The sequence below is a fragment of the Nematolebias whitei genome, chromosome 9, assembly GCF_014905685.2.
Source record: "Nematolebias whitei isolate Nwh7 chromosome 9, NemWhi1, whole genome shotgun sequence".
Lineage (NCBI taxonomy): Eukaryota > Metazoa > Chordata > Actinopteri > Cyprinodontiformes > Rivulidae > Nematolebias > Nematolebias whitei.
In genome coordinates, this window is record NC_056506.1 from 12,960,269 (window position 1) to 12,982,986 (window position 22,718).

At 42.7% G+C, this 22,718-nt stretch overlaps 1 protein-coding gene across 1 annotated transcript; it reads right to left on the reverse strand.

The window, feature by feature from the left end:
• Positions 1 to 425: 425 nt before the first annotated feature.
• On the reverse strand, positions 426 to 14,749 carry ednrba (endothelin receptor Ba). The gene is made up of 7 exons (XM_037681470.1): positions 14,324 to 14,749; positions 11,943 to 12,055; positions 9,948 to 10,152; positions 9,414 to 9,563; positions 8,955 to 9,088; positions 8,770 to 8,878; positions 426 to 815 (listed from the first exon to the last, which is right to left on the reverse strand). The coding sequence occupies exons 1-7, from the start codon at positions 14,735 to 14,737 to the stop codon at positions 681 to 683; spliced, it is 1,260 nt and encodes a 419-aa protein (XP_037537398.1). The 5' UTR covers positions 14,738 to 14,749; the 3' UTR covers positions 426 to 680.
• Positions 14,750 to 22,718: the final 7,969 nt, after the last annotated feature.

Below are 22,718 nucleotides of genomic sequence, written 5' to 3' on the forward strand. Positions count from 1 at the left end.
CAAAGCTCTGCCCAGATGAGTCTAACAAAAACAATAAATTACTCACTGTGTGTCAAAATATGGCAAAATGCCCATATTAATAAGCCCAGAGAGAAAGAACAATCTTAGCTTGGCTTCAGATTCTTCTCTCTTTGTTAACATTTACCTTCTCCTCTCAGTTATTAAATATGTTATCCCATATTTAATGTTTGATGTTGAGGAGAAGAAGAAAAATGGAATAGATGCAGAAAAATAAAACCAGTAATAACAGCTCTGTTGTTGTCTTGGTTTCTAGTCAAGTTTCAAGCTCAATCAAAAGAACAGGGCGTTTTTCAAACCGTGACAGAGGACAGTGAGTGTTTTGTGGCTTCATGTCATTATGTGCTGTTAAGTTTGGGGCGGGCTGAGTTTCATTCTCCATCCAGGCTGAGAGCCGATCTGTGGTTTTACATCCACTCTCAACATCTTTCACATTCCTTGTTATTTAGACCAGTTTACTGATTAACTTCACTCTACTCAGCCACAGTTGCAGCTCTTGAGGGCCTCTGAAGCTTATCTGACACCATAGATAAGAAGCGAATGGCATCATGTTCACTCATTCATACATCACTTTATATACATTTTAGTTATTGTCAGCGTCTTCTCTTTTTTAATTTTGTGTGGTTCTTGGAGCTCCTTCTGTCTCACCTCCAGCTGCCTCATCAGGCTGTGACAGACTTGTTGGTGGACCGGGAGTTACTCTGCTCAGAGGCTTGATCCGTGACTTTAAGTTTCAGACACGACTGCTTTTCGTCCAGTAGCATCTCTGCAGGAAGACACCAGCAGCACAGGCAGGACTGGAAACAAATTGAATGAACAGTGTTCAGAGAAAGTGCTGGGCTGAACTTAAAGAGGAGAAACAATGAAAACATTTAAATTGATCAACACTGCACTGTGGCTGAGTGGTTAGAGCAGTTGTCCTCCAAATCAAGAATTGGGGATTCAATTCCACCAGCAGTCACATGTTGAAGTGTCCCTGGGCAAGACACTGAACCCCTCATTACCTCTAACGTGTGTCCCATCAGTGTATGAACGTGATCTAAAGCTCTGATTAATCTTTGTATAGATCTAGTAGAGTGCTGTATGAATGGGTAAATGAGGACACAGATTGTGTTGTAAAGAGCACTGAGTATCTTGATAAGATAGAAAAATATAAGTACAGTCCATTTACTGTAGTGACATGAGAAGAATTTCCAGGCTCCTCGCACCATCAGTGACCAGGACCCGTCAGGAAATAAAAATCCTCCCTCTGTTTTCCTCAGTGTACAGGCTCAACTCCTACACGCTTGAATATCTTACACCAAAAACATTAAAATTGACTTCCAACCCCTGTTCAATTCCTCATCTTGAAAACTACAAACAACCATTATTCAAACCCCTCAGTGTCGGGGGGCATGATGCTTGCATCAGAGAGCAAGAAAAACATTTCTACATCTACACAGTCTGTTTTGCAACAAGTTTCCCACATGGAACGTCTAACAACAGACCATTAACTGTGTTCCTGCACTGCCTTCAGTGCACGTAGCCATAGATGGCTGCATAAACACTCACCTCATGTAAAAATGTTAAAAAGCTAACAGAACAGTGTGAACTGTCGTGAAATATTTAAGATTTGAGTTGCTTTAAATAAACTACTACCTGCTAACGTCTTGACCAGAGGTGTCCAGACTTCTTCATCATGGAGCTCCTTTTAAAATGACCTGGTCAAAGTGATCAACCTGCTATAAAGCTCCATTTACACAGAACAACCTCTGGAAACATTGTGTTTTATCAATGTTTATTGGGAGTAATAAACAAAAAATTAGTGGGTTTACACGAAAACGCTGGTTTCCATGTCAGTCGGGTTGCCAGATAAGTAATTATGAACTAAAGTACTGTGGTTTTAAAATGATAGTATTTTTACCTAAACTGTCATATGTGCTGCTGAGTAAAGATGTTCTAAGATAAGGTGTGTGTTGTGTTTGTTGAACATGCTCACAGAAAATGAGGGGGCAAATAAGACATTTAAAATTTATCTGGCAACCCTGATGCATGGCTCAGCTGCATTCATTGTGCATGCAGCATCTGCATGGCAGTTGTCCAAATTGGTGAACACACTAACGTCTCTTTGGACCCTGGATTTTATTATTTTTGCTTGTACATGCTGAAAAACGGTGAGCAGCACAAAAACACTCTGCTTTCTTCCATTTATTATATACAACGGAGTTTTAGGGCCACGCTAAGAAAATATAACTAAAAGCTATAAAATTATGAGAATAAAGTCCTAGTTTTACAAGAATAAAGTTAGAATAGAATAGAATAGAATAGAATAGAATAGAATAGAAACAGCCTTTATTGTCCCACGGATGGGAAATTCCAGTGTATCAACAGCAGCAACAGATAAAAAGATTAAAAGATTTAAAGATTTCAAACAAAAGTTCCTAAATGTTAATAAACAACACAATATATAATAAATAAGATAAACAATATCAATAATAATAATAACAACGTTCAATATGTAATAAACAATATCAATAATAATGTTCAATATGTAAAGTTGTATGACAATTAGGGGTTGAACAACTACATAATTTTTAAACTCGACATTAACATAATAAAACTCGAGTAGAACTCGAGTAGTTTATGACGTCATAGGATCTCAAGATGAAAAAATAAATAAAAAATAAAACTGCAAAAAAACATAATTTATTATTTACAAAATAAAAGACCAACAAAACATTGGGAGCATATATTATGCCCCTACCATTTATCATACTGCAAATAAGTCGCAGGAAAACCAAAACTATTAGTTATTATTACTGAGCAGCAAAAGTGAAGAAACGTGCAGCACGTCAAAAACGAAACTAAAAACAGTGGGGCGGACGACCACCATACACCACCGACAGCTGTGCTGTGCATTAGGTTTAGTTTAAGAGATTAATATGTTTATAGTTTTTTTTTAAATAGGTTTAGAGATTACTATTTTTTTGCTTTTTGTTTGTGAAACAAGGACAGAGAAGCTGGTTCTGGTTTGGTCATTGGACCCGGTGTTACACCATATTCTGTGACCTGCAACAGTGCATGCAACACCGCCCCCTACGGTCACAATATACAATGGTCACAGAAAATGGTATAACACCGGTTCGCAACGAGCTCCAAACAGTCAGGAAGTTGATTCATTTTCTGTTTCCTTATGATAGATGAACCGGAAAATTCATCTTTAGTGAAATATTTCCATACTACTGATGCATTTCTACCTGTTTGCCAAGACTGGGTCTGCTCCACTCAGTCCATCTGCTGGGAGGAATCCATTTGGTAGCTTCTACTAGGAGCCCGGTGTGAATCACATGACACGTGACGCAATGACGTCACTGCTAATACTCGATGTGAAAATTTAAAACTCGATAGATGTCTTAGGAATCGACCTGTCAATTACTCGAGTAGTCTGTTAAAGCCCTAACGACAATAAAGTCATAATATTACGAGAATAAAGTCATATGTATGTATATATGTATGTTTTATTTATTAATTTCATTTCATCCAAACAACAAATATAATACAATTTAAAGAAAAGAAAAAAGATATACAATCACAGAAATAAAATGAAAGGCAGCGGAAGAAGAATGAATTCTTATAATATCTGCCCCTTGTCCCCAAAATATATTCCAAACAAAATTACTATACAAAAGCAAGATGAATTAATAAAAAATAAAAAAAATAAATAAAATAAAAACTTAGCTAAAATATAAGATCAACTGTAAACAATTTTTATGAACTCACATTATACTTAATATTTAAAAAAAAAACAAATTTTTATCATCCTCTTGAATATGTACATAGTTTTGGCATTTTTAATATCAACCTCCAGATCATTCCACAATCTAATACCCTGAGATCTAGTGGATCGCATCTTCAGACTGGTGCGACACCACGGCTTCACAAACATCTCCATCCCCTTAAGATAATAATTACTTTCTCTTTTAACAAATTTCCCTTGAATGTTAGTAGGTAGTATGTTTTTGTTGGCCCCATACATAAACAGTAAGATATTGTAATCAACCAAGTCATAAAATTATAATATCTTTAGCTGATGAAACAATATGTTTGACGGATGGTTATAATCTTTTCTGGTAATAATTCTTATGGCTCTTTTCTGTAAAATAAAAATTGGATTTGTAATTGTTTTACATGCTTTACCCCAGACTTCAATACAGTAAATTAAATGTGGAACAATAATGGCATTATACAATAGAAACATTGCTTTATCATTGAATAACTCTCTGACTTTGTACATTACTGCAATCGATTTAGCTATTTTAGTTCTTAAGTTTTTTACGTGAGATCTCCATGTTAGTTTTTCATCAATGATGACACCCAGAAATTTCACCTCATTGACTCTATTAATTTCAATTCCATGGACTCTAAATGGAGTATCAAGCACTTACTTGTTATTACTAAAAATCATATAATTTGTTTTATCTATATTTAAAGATAATTTGTTAAGTTGAAACCAATTTTGTATTTTCACAAATTCTGTTTGTGCCATCTTCAGCATTTGCACAACATTTTCACCCACACAAAGAAAAGTAGTATCATCTGCAAACAAAATACATTTAAAAAATCCAGACACATTTACCAGGTCATTCACATATAAAATAAATAGCTTAGGTCCAAGTATAGAGCCTTGAGGCACTCCACATGTAATATTACAGAATTCAGATTTTACATCATTTATTTGAACAAATTGTTTCCTTTTTTCTAGATAACTAGATACCCACTGCAATGCATGCCCTCTAATACCATATTTATTTAGTTTTTTTAGAAGAATATTGTGATCAATAGTATCAAATGCTTTCTTTAGATCAACATAAATACTAATACAATATTTTTTTTGATCCACAGCAGTCGTTATCTGTTCCATTAAATCCATGAGTGCCACTGACGTAGAATTTTTAGGTCTAAACCCATATTGACTATTACTTAATATATTTTGCTTATTGATAAATTCATCTAATCTAGTGACAAATAATTTCTCTAAAATCTTCGAAAACTGTGGCAACAACGATATTGGCCTGTAATTATTAAACACACGTTTCTCTCCACTCTTATATAATGGTATGACCTTGGCTATTTTCATGTTATTAGGAAATACCCCATATGATATACCCATATGATAATAAAGTCAGTAGTATTATGAGAAAAACTCATAATATTTTTTACCAGAATAAAGTTGTAATATTATCTGAACTCAGACATGATAAAGCAATGTTTACCGCATTTTAACTGTGGTAAAATGAAAAATGTTGAGCATTCTTATGATAAACTGAAGCTGTATGGCATTGCAATTAATGGCTACATTGACGGATTTAGTTGTCACTTAATGTGGATGGAGGCATATTTCACAAACGGTGACCCAAAAGGGATTGCGGACTGCTTCATAAACACAGTGACTTGCATTGGAGGCTGTCCATAGCACTCACAATGCAACCCTTGATTTCTAAATCATTTAGCTTCAGATTGGTCATTTGCTGACACACGTACTGGATTGAATGGCAGGTCACATCATGGATCTGACTCGAGGAAAAAACAAACAAAAAAAACCAAGAGCTACAAAAAGTCTCAAATTATTTTATTCTCATAATACTTAGACTTTATTTGACTTTATTCTTGTAATTTTATGGCTTAATTTTCTTTTTCTTAGCGTGGCAATAGCTATGTTCACATGGACATAAGTAATCGTATTAAACGGCCATTCAGAATAAAAATGTGTCACGTAAATGCCCCATTCGGATTATTTTTTGTTGATTCAACTCGATCCGAATGGATTTGTAATCAGAATGAGACGAGGGGTTTATGTCAATTAATAATCTGAATGGTGTGCATGTAAACAATCTGTTCTTTTTTTTTTACAGTCGTGGAAAACGGACCTGACTGTGCATGTGTGACCTATGTCTACCTCATGTATTTCCGCCTGGCTAGATACTAATAATATTATCATGTCGGGGAAACAAAACTGGTCAGTGAGCGACACAATATTTCTACTAGAAACTTTGAAAGATCTCAAAATGATCTGTATTACCTGTAGCTCAGTCAGGGAGTGCAGTAACGTCTCTGCCGTCATTAAAACCTGTCGCTGGTCCATTTTGGGCATTCAGGTTTGTTTACGTTCATCCCGGAAGTATAACTTCTTCTTCTGTGTTTTTTTTTAAGGAGAGTTTACCACTCTGCACGTCAGTACTTCTGTTCAGAATAAAAGCCCGTTGCATGTAAACACTCATCTTGAACAGATTGTGCCCATGTAAACGATACATTTAATCTGAAAACATTTCAACCCAGTCAAAAAATTTTGCGCATGTAAGCATAGCTAATGTTTTTTTTTCTTAGCGTGGCCCTAAAGCTCCACCATAATTATAACTGTTGTTAGTGCAGAACAACTTTAAGCCCCCAGTATACTCCCACGTACATCCATACGCGGAGGTACGAGCGTACGTCCGCAGAAGTATATGCGTATGTCTGCAGGGTTATGTCCATGCAAAGATCAATTTTTACGGCTGCGTACGTGTTGTCGCACAATAAACTGCCCGGCGACTGACTGTTTTGTTTGTGACACCAATAAATTAAATTCCTTCTTCATCCCTGATCTGGCCTTTTCTTTTTTTTTTTTTTTTTTTTTCCAAAAGGCAAGTGATCTCTTCCTCCTCCGTTGATGCCATGACTGAAATGGTGAGAAATGAAGGAATTTGTCACGAGCGAATTAAAATCAGCCCCAGCATGGCTGCAGGAGGGTCTGGAGATTTCCTTTTGGGCTGATCTGATGTGTGGGCTGCAGGACCAGCGCTCCCTGTTTTTTATTTTTTTTTAGAATTTTTTATTAACAACATATAAACACAGAACACCTCTGCGGCTGAGGCTGCCAGCTCTTGGTTTTTTTTTTTAACCTATCAATCAATCCAGTAGGCGTGTCAGCAAATGACCAGTCGGCAAACTCAATTTGTCCCGAACGTAAACGCCCCTTGTCTGTGAAGCTGCTCTGCAGCTGCTCAGGGTGAACGCTCGAGTATGAAGTCTCAACCTTCACGTACCTCCACGCAGACGGATGTACGTGGGAGTATACTGAGGGCTTTAGACTGCAGCCACCTGTAGTGTTCATGTGTGACTTCACACTTGGAGCATTTCACACCTCCATGGGGGGTCCCCCTAAAACAGGGGTAGGAAACCTTTTTGGCTGAGAGAGCCATAAACGCCACATATTTTAAAATGTAATTCTGTAAGAGCCATACAATATATATATTTTTTTACCAAATACAAGTAAATGTGTGCATTTTATGTAAGACCAACACTTTTAAAGTGCAATAAGCCTCTGAATTATTTTAAATAACATTGTTATGCTGTTTTGCCATCATGATGGTATGATCATGAACAGTTCTTGCCGACAGAGGCATGTCTTTTATTCGTTTAACTATCTTGTCTTTATCTGAAAAGTCGTCAAAAAGTTCACTGGCAACATCAAGCATGAATGTTTTGGCATACTCACCATCTGTGAATGGCTTTCTGTTTCTCACAAATGCTAAAACACCAGCAAAACTAGCCGAATTACAGTCACCTTGTTGGGTCCAAACACGGAGTTGCTGCTGACTAGTTTGCACTCTGCACAGTAGCTCTTCACATGCTTTCTTTCTGCTGTACCCCACAAGATATTTTGATGCAAATGTAGCATGGTGTGTGTCGAAGTGCCGCTTTATATTGCTTTATATTTGAACATTTCATTGATGCAATTTTATCATAGCATATTAGACACACTTCAGAACTTGCTTTCTCCACAAAAGTGAATTCCTCTGTCCATTCCTGATGAAAAGTACGATACTCCTCATCTCGTTTTCTTTTAGCCATCTTCGTCGACATGTTTACGTAACTAGCTAGCTAGCTGCTATGAAGGAAATTTACTTCCTGACCACGTCACCCATGTACGTTACGCATTATCCGATTGGCTCCAGCCACCCGCAACCATCTTTTACATTTTCATCATTATTATTTTTTTTATTAAAGATTTGTCTGCAAGCCAGATGCAGCCATCAAAAGAGCCACAGTTGGCACGCGAGCCATAGGTTCCCGACCCCTGCCCTAAAATCTCCCTCAGAGGCCTGGATTCATAAACCTTTGGTTTCAGAGAGAATGAGGCTGTTGTCTGCAAATGAACGGCCGAACGTTTCGCGTCGTGTAAATGGGGCCTCGTGGCTGCCCTGTCTGTCAATCAAGAGACAAATCTCATAGATGGATGATCGGCTGACGTTGATTTTTTAATGTCATGCCATCTGCCCAGAATACCTTTGAGATGGATCGGTAGATCAAGATTGACATATTGGGCACCCCTGGTCTTGACAAGGTGTCAAACTCACTTACAAAAGGGGGCAAAACTTAAAACCTTTTTCAAACTAAGGGTCATTTTCAGAATCTACATGAACTCAAATCAGATACCCAACATCTTTTCTTAGTCACAGGTTCCTCAACAAGAGCTTGATTGGACTCATTTGATGTTCTCTGTTGTGTTTTCAACATCATAATAAAAGATTACTGAAGTATTTTATGTTTCACATATCATCTTGGGGGCCAGATAAGATGTCAGCGAGGGCCACATTTGGCCCCGGGCCTTGAGTTTGACACATATGCTCTAAACTAACAACTTTTTGGTTGCTGTCTACAGCAGATAAGATATTTACTACTGCTTAAAATCCCACTTAAAAATATGCTAGCTGTGAGAAAGACGGATCTCACCCTGAAGCAGCTCTTGAAGCGCTTGCTGACCATATAGAGTGCGATGGGGTTGATGCAGGAGTTGATGGAGGCCATGTTGATGCCGATGTAGTCCAGCACCAAGAAAAAGCTGAAACAGTCACAAGACACACAAATATGTTCCAAGTTATGTTTATCTCATGAAGCTGAAGTATGTGCTGCCGTACCTGAGCAGCTCGCAGCGGTTCGGATCTTTTTCATCGTAGATGGTGAGTTTCAGAATTCGGCTGAGGTGGAGAGGCAGCCAGCACAGAGCAAAGACCAGAACCAGACAAAACACCGTCTTCGCCACCTCCCTGCGCTGAACGTGAACAAAAAAACACACAAATCATCAGCATCTGGCTCTGAAACAACTGTGGTGACATTTTTAGTCTCCGAGGAGCTTTGCAGTATTGTTTTCCATAAATCTCAAGTTCTTTAAAATTTTCAGTCTCTAATTCTAATTTATTGTCTGTGCTTAAACAGCTTTACTGTTACAGTTTGGATTAAACTTTGTTGTAAATGTGCAAAAAGACTTAAAAACATTTTCTTTCTTTTAACCACGTAAAGCGTTAAAACAGCAAATTAGCATTGACTTTAGTCCGCTATGAGAAGTAACCACGGAGAATGAGTTTGAGCCCTCTGACCTGTTTGAGGTGGTCACTGAGGGCAATCTGCACACCGTTCTTCTTCCTCAGCATCTCACAGGTCATCAGGGTGTAGAAAACAGCCGTGCAGGCCAGTGGCAGGCAAAAATAAGCACCGAACAGCCACCAGTCCTTCGCTGATTTATAAAACTGGATAAAGAGGAGAGAATAACACAAAGATCTGGTGGGAGCAGAAGAGGCAGATTTACACTTTGACCTGAAGTTAAGGGTGTTTCTCACTTTGTTTTAATCTTTAGATCAATCTTTCACTGAAGCTGTTCATGAGAGAGGTTGCATTTATAAATTCACCTCCAACCACACGGAGCCTTCTCACCATTCGTGATTCATATTTGGCATTGCTTTCTTGAGCTGGTCACAGTTGAAGCACTTTTATGTAAAGAATGCTTTCATATCCACACACAGCATGCACATCTGCGCTGTCTTTCTGCGTCTCAACAACTGAATCAACACACACTGGTTTCCTGTGAACTGTGAAAGGCCTCCTCCTCATAGAGGAGGTCTGCCTCAGCTCACCCTCATGAAGTGTGTCGTCTGCTTGGGATGCAGCAGGCAGATCCTCAAGTGTTCTCCTTTGTAGTCCATGGAGATCATGTCGAAGGCTATTGCTTCTGGCACAGCAAGGACGATGGATAAGATCCAGATAAGCACTATCTCAATAGCCATCCATTTTGGAAGGCCTATTCCTTTGATCCGACTCCATGAGGCCACCGCCCGATACCTGGAAAACCAATCAGTGCAGAATTCACCCATCCATCTATTATCTATACCCTCTTCTTCCTTTCTGGGTCGCAGAATGATTTCGCTAAAAGCTGCTGGACAAGCTAAAGCTTATTGAAGATACACTGATAGCTGAAAGGAGTACAAAAGAGAAAACAGCAGAAAAATAACTGCAAAACGCAGAAATAGCTAAAGCTGCAAGTAGCAGAAACAAGCTGACATTAACTGCAAGAAGCTAAAAGTAGAAGAAACAAGCTGATATTAGCAGAAGAAAGCCAGAAGGAGCACAAATGCTGCAAAAAGAAGTTAAAAAAAGAGCCCAAAACTTTTGACGTTAGCAGAAAAGTAGCAGAAAAAGACACCCAGAAAGCTGAAATTACATAAAGGAAGCTGAAATGAGCACAACTTCAGAGAAAGAGAAACAGGATCTCAGTTGTGTGACTGCGCTATTAACATTCACACTAATGCATTAATGTGTGGTGGAGTCATGGTCATGAGTGGGGGTTACATAAAGGTTGAGCAATATAGGGTATATCAAACATTGGACAATTCATTTGCTCAAGATTTGAGCAACTTCTGCACGGTTTATCGTTGCACAGTGAATTGTGGTCCTGGTGGGGCATGGTGGGAGTTGTGGTAGGTTATCCATGACGTGAGGCCTGCAACATCAGTTAAGGATTGGTCACTTTGGCCTCATGTCTAGGCCACAAAAGATCCTGAAATGGCCATGAAAACAACCTCCTGAAGACGTGTACCCAAGGCGGGAGCATTTAGGTAATGTCTAGAGCAAGAGTGGCCAATCCTAGTCCTCGAGGACCACTATCTTGCATGGTTTAGATCAGGGTTATTCAACTAAAGTGCTCAGGGGGCCACAGTTGCTGAAAGCCAGCAGCTCAGGGGCTGGACATCCAGCAAATAAAGTCATTCTATTTATTTACTTATTTATCTTTATTTAACTAGACAAATCCCATTGAGATCACAGATCTCTTTAGCAAGGGAGGTCTGGGCCTGAAGGCAGCCTAACATGCATGTTTTTGGTCTGTGGGAGGAAACCGGAGTACCCGGAGAAAACTCAAGCAAGCACGAGAAGAACATACAAACACACCCAGAAAGATCCCAGGTCCAACCGGGGATTGAACCCAGGACCTTCTTACTGTGAGGCAACAGTGCCAACCACTGAGCCATCGTGCTGTCTATAAACCAAGTATTACAATGATCTATTACCTATTGAAGTTATTTATTTTGTTGCATTGAATCATACATGCAATAAACAGAACCCCCTTTTTTTACAAAATCATTGGCGGGTCAGACTGAAGTCACCCGTGGGCCTGAAGTGGCCCACGGACCGTCAGTTGAATAGCCCTGGTTTAGATATTTCTATGCTCCAACATACCTGATCTGATTCAATGGGTGATCTTCAAGCTTCTGTAGAACATGAAGATTTAACCATTAAAACAGGTTTGTTGGAGCAGGGGGACCAGTAAAACTTGCAGGACAGTGACCCTAAAGGACCAGAATTGGACACCCCTGTTCTAGAGCTTAACTGCAGCAGTGCCATGGTTACCTTCATACTGAAGGAGGTTTGCCATATTTGCTGCAATCCAGCTGTGTTGTAAAAGGTTGTGAAGAGCATAGTGGAGCAATCATCCCTGTGTAAGGGAACTTTAGAGCTTGGATCATACTGGTATACAGTTTGTGGTAAATTCAGCACACTTTGTCAGTTATAGTCACAGAACTTGTAAAAAGATGCTACCATGGCTCAGGAAGTGTGTTTGGGTTGCAGCTGCATACCTGTCAATACTCAAAGCACACAGACTCAACACAGTAATCCCCACTGAAGCTTTCTGGACAAAGGGCACCAGCTTGCACAGAACTACCCCAAACGGCCAGTCCTCCGCCAGGAGCTGCACATAGATTGCAACAGAAAGACTCAGTCAGTGGGTTAAAACATGGTCGGAATGAGACAAACAGTATTTCTTCACAATTTATTTCTACAGCTACAAGAATCCTATATGTGTGAGTTTCTTGTGAGCGTTCAGAGCTGTGATTTATTTTACTTTTTAAACCACTACTTTGACCTGTGAGCATCACAACCAAACAAAACACTCATGAACATACAACGTGAGGCTTTTTGGATATTTTTGGTTAGTCAGTTGAAATCACGTGCCTGTGTATTTCTTGACACCATCATTCCTGTTCTGTCAGCACGGCAGTGTATAACTGCGACCGTTTGTTTTAACACGCTAACCCAAATACACAAATCGGTCTCGTTTCCCTCTCAAACAAAAATAAGACCAGCTTTCAGAGAGACAGGAGGGGAGATCCAGTGGAGTATAACATTTAGAAGATCCTCTTTTTGGCCTCCTTCACAGAGTGAAGAGGAGGAATTGGAAATACCCTCCATCAGCATTGTGAGCATAACGTCAAACTGTACTTATATAGCACCTTTCCATCTTATCAAGATACTCAAAGCTCTTTACACTACAATCTGTCTTCTCATTTACCCATTCATTCAGCACTCTACTAGATCTATACAAAGCTAATTGAACAAATCATTCTAAAGAGACTAATCAAAATTTTAGATCTCATTCATTTAGGGGCGGCTGTGGCTGAGGGGTTAGAGCACTCACCCTCCAGTGCAAGAGTTGGGGGTTCGAATCCACCAGCAGTCACATGTCGAAGTGTCCCTGGGCAAGACACTGAACCCCTCATAGCCTCTGATGTGTGTCCCATCAGTGTATGAATGTGATCTAAAGCACTGATTAGTCTCTTTAGAATAATTTGTTCAATTAGCTTTGTAGTGATCTAGTAGAGTGCTGTATGAATGGGTAAATGAGGACACAGATTGTAGTGTAAAGAGCTTTGAGTGTCTTGAAATAAGATAGAAAGGCATTATATATAAGTACAGTCCATTCATACACTGATGGGACACACATCAGAGGCAATGAGGGGTTCAGTGTCTTGTCCAGGGACACTTCGGCATGTGACTGCTGGTGGATTCGAACCCCCAGCTCTTGCATTGGAGGATGACTGCTCTAACCACTCAGACACAGCTGCCATAATATAATAAGTGAAGTACTGACTTCCATTTTGGTGTGTGGCTGCATCTAAGTATAAGAAAGTTTTCTTTTGAAAAATAGGCTGCGCCATCCATCCATTATGTTTGCACGCTTCTTTCTTATCGGGCCATGGGGGTCACTGGTCCCCATGTCCAGCCATCACTATGCGAGAGGCTGGGAATACCTGGACAGGTCTCCAGTCCATCACAGGGACACAGAGACAAATGAGACAACCATTCACTCTATCACTCTCACATAGGGACAATTTAGAGATACCAATCAGTCTAGCATGCATGTTCTTGGTCTGTGCGAGGAAACTGGAGTACCCAGAGAAAACCCACGCAGCACTGAGAGAACATGCAAACTCCACCCAGAATGGCTCCCGGCCAGGATTCGATCCGGCGACCTTCTTGCTGACATGTGGCAGCTCTACCAACTGAGCTACCGTGCTGCCCGGGTTGTAACATCAAAATCCAAAATGGTCACTTCCATGTATATCTGTAAATCGGCCACTTCTATTCATGCATTCAAGTGTACTTGAAAGAAGAAGAATGAAAGTCAGTTGTAGTAATGAAGCTAAGCTTTCAGTTTTTATATAGCTCAAAACTAAAATTTCCTCAAATGATTGGGAGTGGCCCTTAGGGTGGCAGAAGATGAATCTATAGATCAAGGTCACCATTGGCCAACCCCTGGCTCCATCACTGCACCTGGTGGATAAAATTTCTCCCCCCACTCTCCAGGATTTGTCACCCTGCTCTATCAGACAAGCAAAAATCCCTCCCTCTGTTCTTCTGCACAGTGTAACTTTACCCACTTGAACATTTTACACCAAAAACATTTAGGTTTACTCACATTACCTGTTCAATTACTGTCCATAAAAACAGTCATCTTATAAACTACCAACATTCACTCTTCATCGGAGATGGGGGGCATCAGCTTGTTATTCATGCGTTTGTCCTTGATTACAGGGGTAGAACTGGTTTGGACCCTAGAGTCCAATAGTAAAAATATTTATCAGAGCACAAAATATAAATGTATATTCTTTCTGTGATGTTACACAAGTAAATACAGAGATTTGTGTTATATTAAAGCACCCTCTTCCCCTTGCCTTACCTTGTAAACATTAATGGGGATGCCGATGATGATGTGCAGCAGGTCACCTAGGGCCAGACTGCCGATGAGTATGTTAGGCCCGTTCCTCATGCACTTATTCTTATAGATGATCCTCAGGAGAGCAGAGTTGCCGATGATGCCAATGATGAACACCAGGCAGGACACCACAGTGTTGATGTACTTAAACGTGTCTCGAATCTCTGTGGGCCCGATGCACATGGGGGGAAAGCGACGGCGAGGCACAGTGAAGTTGGGCCTTGCAGAACCTTGCACGTCTCTCTCCACAAGTCCAGATTTCTGGGTGGCAGTGAGAGGAGCCTGGGGGGCTTGCCTTTGTGGTTCCAGCTGTCCGTTGACCACAAGCAAGTGAGCCACTAGAAGGAGAAACTCCACGCTGAGTAGACAAGTCTTCATCCTGGGCTTTGGTTGGTTTATTCCAAAAACTGACACTGATCGTCTAGCGTCCCTGGAACAAAAAGATGCAAGGAAATGCTGCTGCCTTGTTCAAAGGGGTTCAGAAACAATAAAGGAATAAGTAACAAAACGCATAGAGGTAGAACATTCTGTTGCAAATCTGGCTCACTTTTTTATACGCCCTTTGAAGGCAGACACGAGATGGTATAGACAGTCCATCTGTCCATAAACTTTCTCTAACTTTGTATCCTTTCAAGACAATTGAACAAATCGTCATTCACACATGCATCATCACTAGATGGAGTGTTACGTACACTTTTCATCACCTCAACTCTAAGTTCAAGGTCACAAATCAAGATCCAAAGTTGTACAAGTTCTGTGCTTGTCTGGATCATTGTTATAAATTTCTGTATAATAGTTTGTTGACGGGCATATAATGTGCCATATGTGGTACTCTTGTTAATTTTTTTCAAGGCTTCTAATACACACTTGGACTATAATGTTTGCAGATGACATTATTATCTATGATGAAAACAGGGGAAAAAGTGGAAGAGAACTCAGAGAGATGCAGGTATGCACTTGAAAGAAGAGGTATGAAAGTCAGCTGTAGTAAGACAGAGTACATGTGTGTGAATGAGAGGGAGGAGGTGGAACAGTGAGGCTACAAGGAGCAGAGGTCACAAAGGTGCAGGACTTTAAGTACTTGGGGTCAACAGTCCAGGAAAATGGGGAGTGTGGTAAAGAGGTGAAAAGGAGAGTCCAGACAGGACGGAGTAGATGAAGAAAAGCTTCAGGAGTGATTTGTGTTAAAAGGGTGTTAGCAAAGGTCAAAGAAAAAGTTTACAAGACAGTTGTGAGAGCAGCTTTGTTGTATAATCTGGAGACAGAGACATGGACAAAAAGACAAGAGGAAGAACTGGAAGTGGCAGAAATGAAGATGTTGAGGTTCTCCTTTGGAGTGACAAGGATGGATAAGATTAGGAATGAGATCATCAGAGGTACAGCATAGGATGAACAACTGGGAGATAAAGTTAGAGAGGCCAGACTGAGATGGTTTGGACATGTCCAGAGGAGGGACAGTTTTTTGGACATGTCCAGAGGAGGGACAGTGGGTTTATTGGTAGAAGGATGTTAGAAATGCAGCTGCCAGGAAAAAGACAAAGAGGAAAATATATGGATGCAGTTAGAGAGGACATGGAGAATCAGAATCAGAATAAGCTTTAACATTGCACCAAGATACAACGAGAACATGTACGTACAGTCATCCGGAAGATAGACATAGTTCACGAAGCTGCTACTATAAATAAGCGCGGCCTTTCTTATCTTTTATCAGAATAATAATTTTAGATAGGAAAAGGGGGAGAAACATGAGGGTAGATGAGGTATTACAAAAAAGATCTTTCACATCTTGTCTATCAGGACACGATATGAGACATAAAAAAAACTCTACCAGCAAGCACAATTAAAACATGATTACGTATGAACAACAAAGTCCATGCTCAATAATCCAGGTATAAAATTCAAAATTTTTCAGTCAGGTCATCTGGACAGTTTCTTTTTTTGTGCTGAAACGTTTCACCTTCGATCTGGAAGGCTTCATCAGTCAAGGAAACACACAACACAACTGATTCTTCCCCCAACACCTTACTCCAAAGTGGAACAAACCAGTTCTGCTTGTGATAAGATGGTCTCTTTGGTACACCCCTCCTCCATTGCTGGCCCTCTTCCTTGTTGACAGTCTTGTCAAACTGGTTGAAAACAACAAAGTCAAAGACGATAGATGAAGCTTTTGTCCCTGATTACCCATGACCCAGAAGAAATTTGATAGTCATCCAGTCCCCGAGGCCATTGGGGAGTCAGATTCAGATAAGCTTTGATTGTTGATTTTCTTCAGGCAGAAATATTTTTCCCTTCTTCAACCTTGAGTCCATCTGGATGTTCTGGTTCCAAAATGACCTAATTGTGGGAATCCATTCCACTGATCCATGTTATGAGTCTCCCTCAAGGTCAAACCCACCGCGCTGATGAGTCCCAGAAGCTGCAGGTAGCCTGTGATTCTCATAAATTGCCTCCAGCTTACAGTTTAGCTTGTAAATCAGCTGATTTTGAGTACTCACAGCACGAACCAAACCTTCACACTGACTCGGAAGCTTTGCCATGGCCGAAATTTCTACCGATGTCTTCTTCAATAGTCAATAAAACAGAGCCCCACTGATGCCAAAAAACAAAGTCCCTGCTATCATAAATCCCAATATGTAAACATCTTCAGCATCATCCTGAGACAGGACTAAGAGGCACATCAACTGCCACACTCCCCACAGGTCCATGACGTACCCCACAGCATGCGTCTCAGTTGGACAAGCAGGTTCTCCAGGACCTTGTCGTTTTGTTGAAAAAAATCTTGTCGATAAAGTTGAACGCTCAGGATACCAGATCCATGATCTTAATTTACGTTCGGGAGAGGTGTACCAGGCACTTCAGACACAGAGAGCAAAGCAGGAGGAAAGACAAAAGCAGCCACTTTGATTTTGAGCCAGAGAAAAAAAAAAGGTAAAGGTAGTTGGAGTGAGGACAGAGGATGCAGAGGACAGAATAAGATGGAGGAGGATGACTCGTTGTGGAGACCCCTGAAGAGGGACAAGCCGAAAGAAGAAGAAGAAGAAAGTAGATAATATACACAAATCTATAAAGGTACTTTAAAACGCAGATGGAACAGGTAAGCCATTAATTATTTATAACCTATTTGAATCATAATTTATTATTTGAGCTGCTATCCATGAGTGTATAAAATGTGGTACTGTTGTCTGGAGTTGTGAAATCAAGTGTCGAGTTCAGAAAACAAATTAAACTCAGGAAAGAGCCACAAACTGTGACTGCAGTAACATTATAGAGATTAACTTAGTTTTTTTTTAAATGGCAGGGAAATAAAAACAAAAAACCTTCTTTTAAAGCCCCTCTTTTTGGGGGACCCCAGTCTGCCAATCCAGGGAAACTGCTCCCAATGTCCACGCAATATTGCAGAGTTGTGTAAGCCAACACAGTACCGCATCATCCAGAGCCTTAAGGAACTCCGGATGAATCTCATTCACCCCTGGGGCCCTGCCTCCGCAGAGCTTTTTAACCACCTCAGTGACCTCAGCACCAGAGATTGGAGAGCTTGATCCAAAGTCCCCAGGCTCCACTTCCTCAGTGGAAGATGTGCTGGTGGGAATGAGGAGGTCTTCAAAGTACTCTGCCCACCAACCCACGACGTCCCAAGTTGAGGTCAGCAGCACAACATCCCCACTATAATGTTTTGACCTACATTATTTATATAAATTGTAAAAAAGAGTGGTCCTAAAACTGAGCCTTGTGGCACGCCGTGGGTGACTGTTAAATAGCTGGACGAAGTACCTTTGTGTCAAACACATTGCCTCTGACCTGAGAGATAGTTTGAGAACCAACCAACAGTGTCATCTGAGAAACCAATATCCGAGAACTTGTGGCACAAGATGCCATGATGTACAGTATCAGAGGCTTTGGACAGGTCTAAGTAAAGTGCAGCACAATAATCCTTAGCATCTGATGCTTCAACAACATCATTAAAAAACCTTCAGCTAATCAGTCATGCTATTATTTCCTGAAGCCAGATTGGAGAGAAGATAAAATGTTAAAAGAATCCAGATACAATATTTCTTGATTTTAATATTTACCAGTTCTATTTTGTATAGGCTTCGCCCTTTAAGGGTGTCACTTAGTGGATTTCATCCCGTAATGCGAAGCATCACACTGAAAAATTTAGTCCATGCCCACCTGCTGTGTGGGCCCCACCCGGTCCGTATAAATTATGTTAAGAGCGGGTGATTGGCTCCCATTTTTTCTTCAGCGAGCTAATGGCACTGTCAGAAGAACGAAGAAGGAAAGTTGCGTAGATGACCAACCTTTGTTAAGAATGCTTGGCCCGTCACGTTGACCTCCGGTCGTCCCGGTGAGTTCTCCTCCCCGAGGAGAAGCTGACGAGCAGTCTTGTTTCAAGGTAAGCGCCGAGGAGTATTTCTCAGTGACAGGTCGCTACACGCTGGACAACGTCATCTTGTAATTTTCCTCTTATCGCCGACCCTCAGAGCGAATCGGATGGTTCCTCCAGGACAGGCGGCGTTCAGCTGCAGCCCCCCGCTGCTCATTCCCTCCTGGAGAGCGTAGTGTCGGTGGAGGGGGGCTGAGCGAATGCTCACCTCATCCCACCTCGTTTCGCATCGGCGATCACACCGCTCCCAGCCGACGGCGCCCTCTGGGGTTGACCAGTGTAATCCAGGAGGCTGCTGACATTAAGGGACCCTTTTTTACATCCCGCACCTTTCCCGCCAGTTCGGATGATCCGGCGTGAAAGTTTTTTCTAGGCTCCATTCTGGCTCACCGTCCTGATTCCATCTGGCCTCGGTTTCCCAACAGGACTTCCTACGGGACAAGGCCACAGCCAGCTTTCCTGGTAGATTGGGGGGCCGGTCTCTCTTCAGTCCGCGCCCATCTCCAGAGCAGGGGTTTCACTGAGTGGAAATTCCCTCAGTGCCCCCTGGAGCCGAGCCTGACAGAGGCTTATCTCGGAGCAAGATGTCCAGGTGGACCAGCGTCCCGCGCCTCCAGTTAGCGTAACCCAGACGGTGACACCGATCTCCAACTGAGCTCACCAGCATGCGATCCAGACAGCCGCAGCGAACAACACGTTACGCTGTTGGCATACACGTTCAGAGGTGGGAGGAGACGTACGCTCCGTCTGTAGGGCAGCTGACGTCATCCCCAACCGGTGCGCCTCTTTGCTGTCTGCCGGCCCGCATCGCAGCCAGAGGACGGAGTTTTCAGCGTTTCCCTGAGACCGCCAACAGATGGCGCTCTAGGACAACAAATGGCAGAGCAAATGACAGTTTTGGCAGAGAATGTGTGTGAAGGTGACACGAGTTTGGAGTAAAACATCATTTAATGATGAAAGTGTCTATTTTTAGCCTGTCTGTCAGCTCAGACGACCTGACAGTGGCTCCCTCTCACACCCTCCACACGAAATGAGCCAGTGGCAAGATGTTCCACGGCCGTCTCGCTGAGCTTCAGCCCCGTCCATCAGTGACCGGCCCCCTTCATCCTGGCAAATGAGTGTCCAACGTTTTTCCCAGAGATCCCCAGCAGACGGCGCCCTGGGCCAACAAATCCCAGAGCTCATGGGGGGAAAAGATTCAAAATGACGGTCTGCGGAGGGTGTGTGTAAATATGACACACATGTTGAATAAAACATCATTCAATGATCAAAGTTTCTATTTTTAGCCAGTCTGTAAGCTCGGATGAACTCACAGCGGCTGCGCACACATCCTCCACACATAACGAGCCGGTGTGCTTAAATAAGGGTTTTTTTCAACTCACCGTTGCTCCAAGACATGACAAGACGCTCACACGACACAATGGTAAACGAAATAACTCGTTGTCAACCCGAGCTGCACGATCCTCACCCAAGCGCTGTCACTCGCACGACGCAAACAGCCTTCACCCAAACGGCATTGCGTTGATAATGGTACACACACAGCTCCCCGGCGTTCACCGGCCCACATCGGCATAAATGTGGGACCGCAGGTCGGGTCGGTGGAGGACCTCGCTCTCAGCGAGAGCGACACACGCCGCACCGAAGCAAACGCGTGCCGCCTTCATCCACCGCGTCTCAGCGCTCGGCCGCTCACGGCAGCATAAGCGTGAGAAAGCTGAGCGAACCCAGTGACGAACCTTGCTTCCAGCAAGAGTGGCGCGCGTCCCACCAGAGAAAACGTGTGCTCCCGCAGGGCTCGCAGCCTTCACTCAAACGGCACAGCGTAGATGAAGTCGCGCTCATAGCTTCGCAGTGCTCGCCCGCTCATGGCGGCATAGATGCTAGATCTCAAAGCGGACCAGTACGGGACACCGCTCGCGGCAGAAGCGACACGTGTTTCACCGCAGTGGCATCAAACGTGCGGCCCCATGGCGTCATCAGCTGCCACATGCTTCCCCTCAACACACACCGGCTCACCTAGATATGAAGGTGGATCCGCGGTCCGAATGCAGAACACGGGCGCATTCAAAGCCCTTTCGAGGAAGCCTCGCCTTGGGTCACGCGGAAAACATTCCCGTGACACATGATGGCGGTCGAGGTGGTGGACTGGATGACATCCATACAAAACATGACGCATCACTTAAACGCGCGTCCACTCCACAAACATTACGCGGAGTGGCTAAAAACATGCTCGCCACACAAATGGATGGCCAGGGTGTTAAGCTAGGGTTACACGTTGCAGTTTGCAACCCGACCCCCTTCGTTCTGAGGAATTTTAGAGACGGTCCTGTCATCACCAGACCAAATCTCATCCCTAAATGTAGAAGTCCAGGAACTTCTGACAAAAGAGGTAATCTCCAGAGTTCCCAACTGAGAGGAAAACACAGGGTTTTACTGACGTTACTTCCTGGTTCCCAAACGGACCGGAGGAACGAGACCCATTTTGGATCTGTGAGTTCTCAACAAGGTGATCATGGACAGACCGTTTCACATGTTGACAACCAGACAGCTGTTGGACAACATCCAGAGAAATGATTGGTTTGTTCCATCATCCTAAAAGATGCCTATTTTCACATACCAATCATCCCAAAACACAGAAAATTCCTGCGTTTCTCCTTTCAAGGGGTGAAGTATCAGTACAACAGGCTGCCGTTCGGGTATTCCCTTGCGCCTTGTATGTTCTCAAAGTGTGTGGAGCCGGCCCTGCAACCGTTACACAGAGCAGGGATGAGAGTTTTGTTTTACCTGGTCAACCAGTTGTTGCTGTCACGCTCCAGACAAGAAGTAGCGGGACAGGTCCATGCGCTGACATCACACCTGTTAAATCTGGGCTTCGCCATAAATTGGAAGAAAAGCTTGATTCTCCCGGCCCAGACAATTGTTTATCTGGGAGTGGAGCTGAACTCAACCACCATGAGGGCTCGTTTATCACAAACGAGAATAGACACTCTGAAAGACCAGCTCTGCCACGTAAGACCTGGCAGAGTGGTAACAGCTGTTTCCATCATGAAGCTGTTAGGAATGATGTCATCGGCTCACACAGTGGTCCCGCTGGGTTTATTACACATGAGACGCCTCCAGAGGTGGTTTGCGCATCTGTGTGTGGATCCAGTAAAACAAAAGAGATGGATGATCACTGTTCCTCCCTCCGTGAGAGCAGACCTCCGACACTGGGGAAACACCCTGGTTCTGTTGGAGGGAGTCCCCGTCAGCAGACCCACGTCACACGTGTCAGTCTTCACAGATGCGTCGCTGTCAGGTTGGGGGGGGACATGCCTATCTCAAGCTGTAGGGGCAATGTGGCCCCATCACACATCAGCCCACATAAATGTTTTTGGAATGTCGCATGGTGCTGAACGTGATTCAACACTTTGCTCCTGTGCTGCAGAATCAACACGTTTTGATTCACACAGACAACAAGGTTACTGCTGCGTACATAAACCGGCAGGGGGGTGTGCGCTCAGCTCCGATGTTACACACTGCGAAAAAACTACTGTGTTGGGCACATCAAAATCTGCTCTCCATCAGAGCAGTGTACAGTTCCGGTGTTCTGAACAAAGGGGCAGATGTGATGTCCAGGGGCGGCCCACGTCACGGGGACTGGCCTCTCCATCCAGACCTGATGGCCCAGACGTGGCAGGTATTTGGCAAGCAGCCGTGGACCTATTTGCGACACGAGAAAATGCTCAGTGTCAACTACGGTTTTCTCTGAGCTCGCGAGACAAACCACTGCTGGGGGTGGACGCGTTGCTCACAGCCCATGGCCCAAAACGCTTCTGTACACTGTAGTGAACTTGACCTGATGTCAAATCTGACCAGATGGACAGAAACTGTTATTTCATTGATCTGCATCCAGAAATACAGTTTGACCCATCCTGAGACTTTCTTTCTTGAATTAATCAAGTAGAAAAGACAATTCTCTATGATCATTACTAT

Coding starts and splice junctions, on each gene's coding strand:
- ednrba (XM_037681470.1), bottom strand. CDS start 14,737: ATGAAGACTTGTCTACTCAGCGTGGAGTTTCTCCTTCTAGTGGCTCAC. Junction 9,564..9,947: donor AGACGACACACTTCATGAGG/GTGAGCTGAGGC, acceptor CTCTTTATCCAG/TTTTATAAATCAGCGAAGGA. Junction 9,089..9,413: donor TCAGTGACCACCTCAAACAG/GTCAGAGGGCTC, acceptor GTTCACGTTCAG/CGCAGGGAGGTGGCGAAGAC.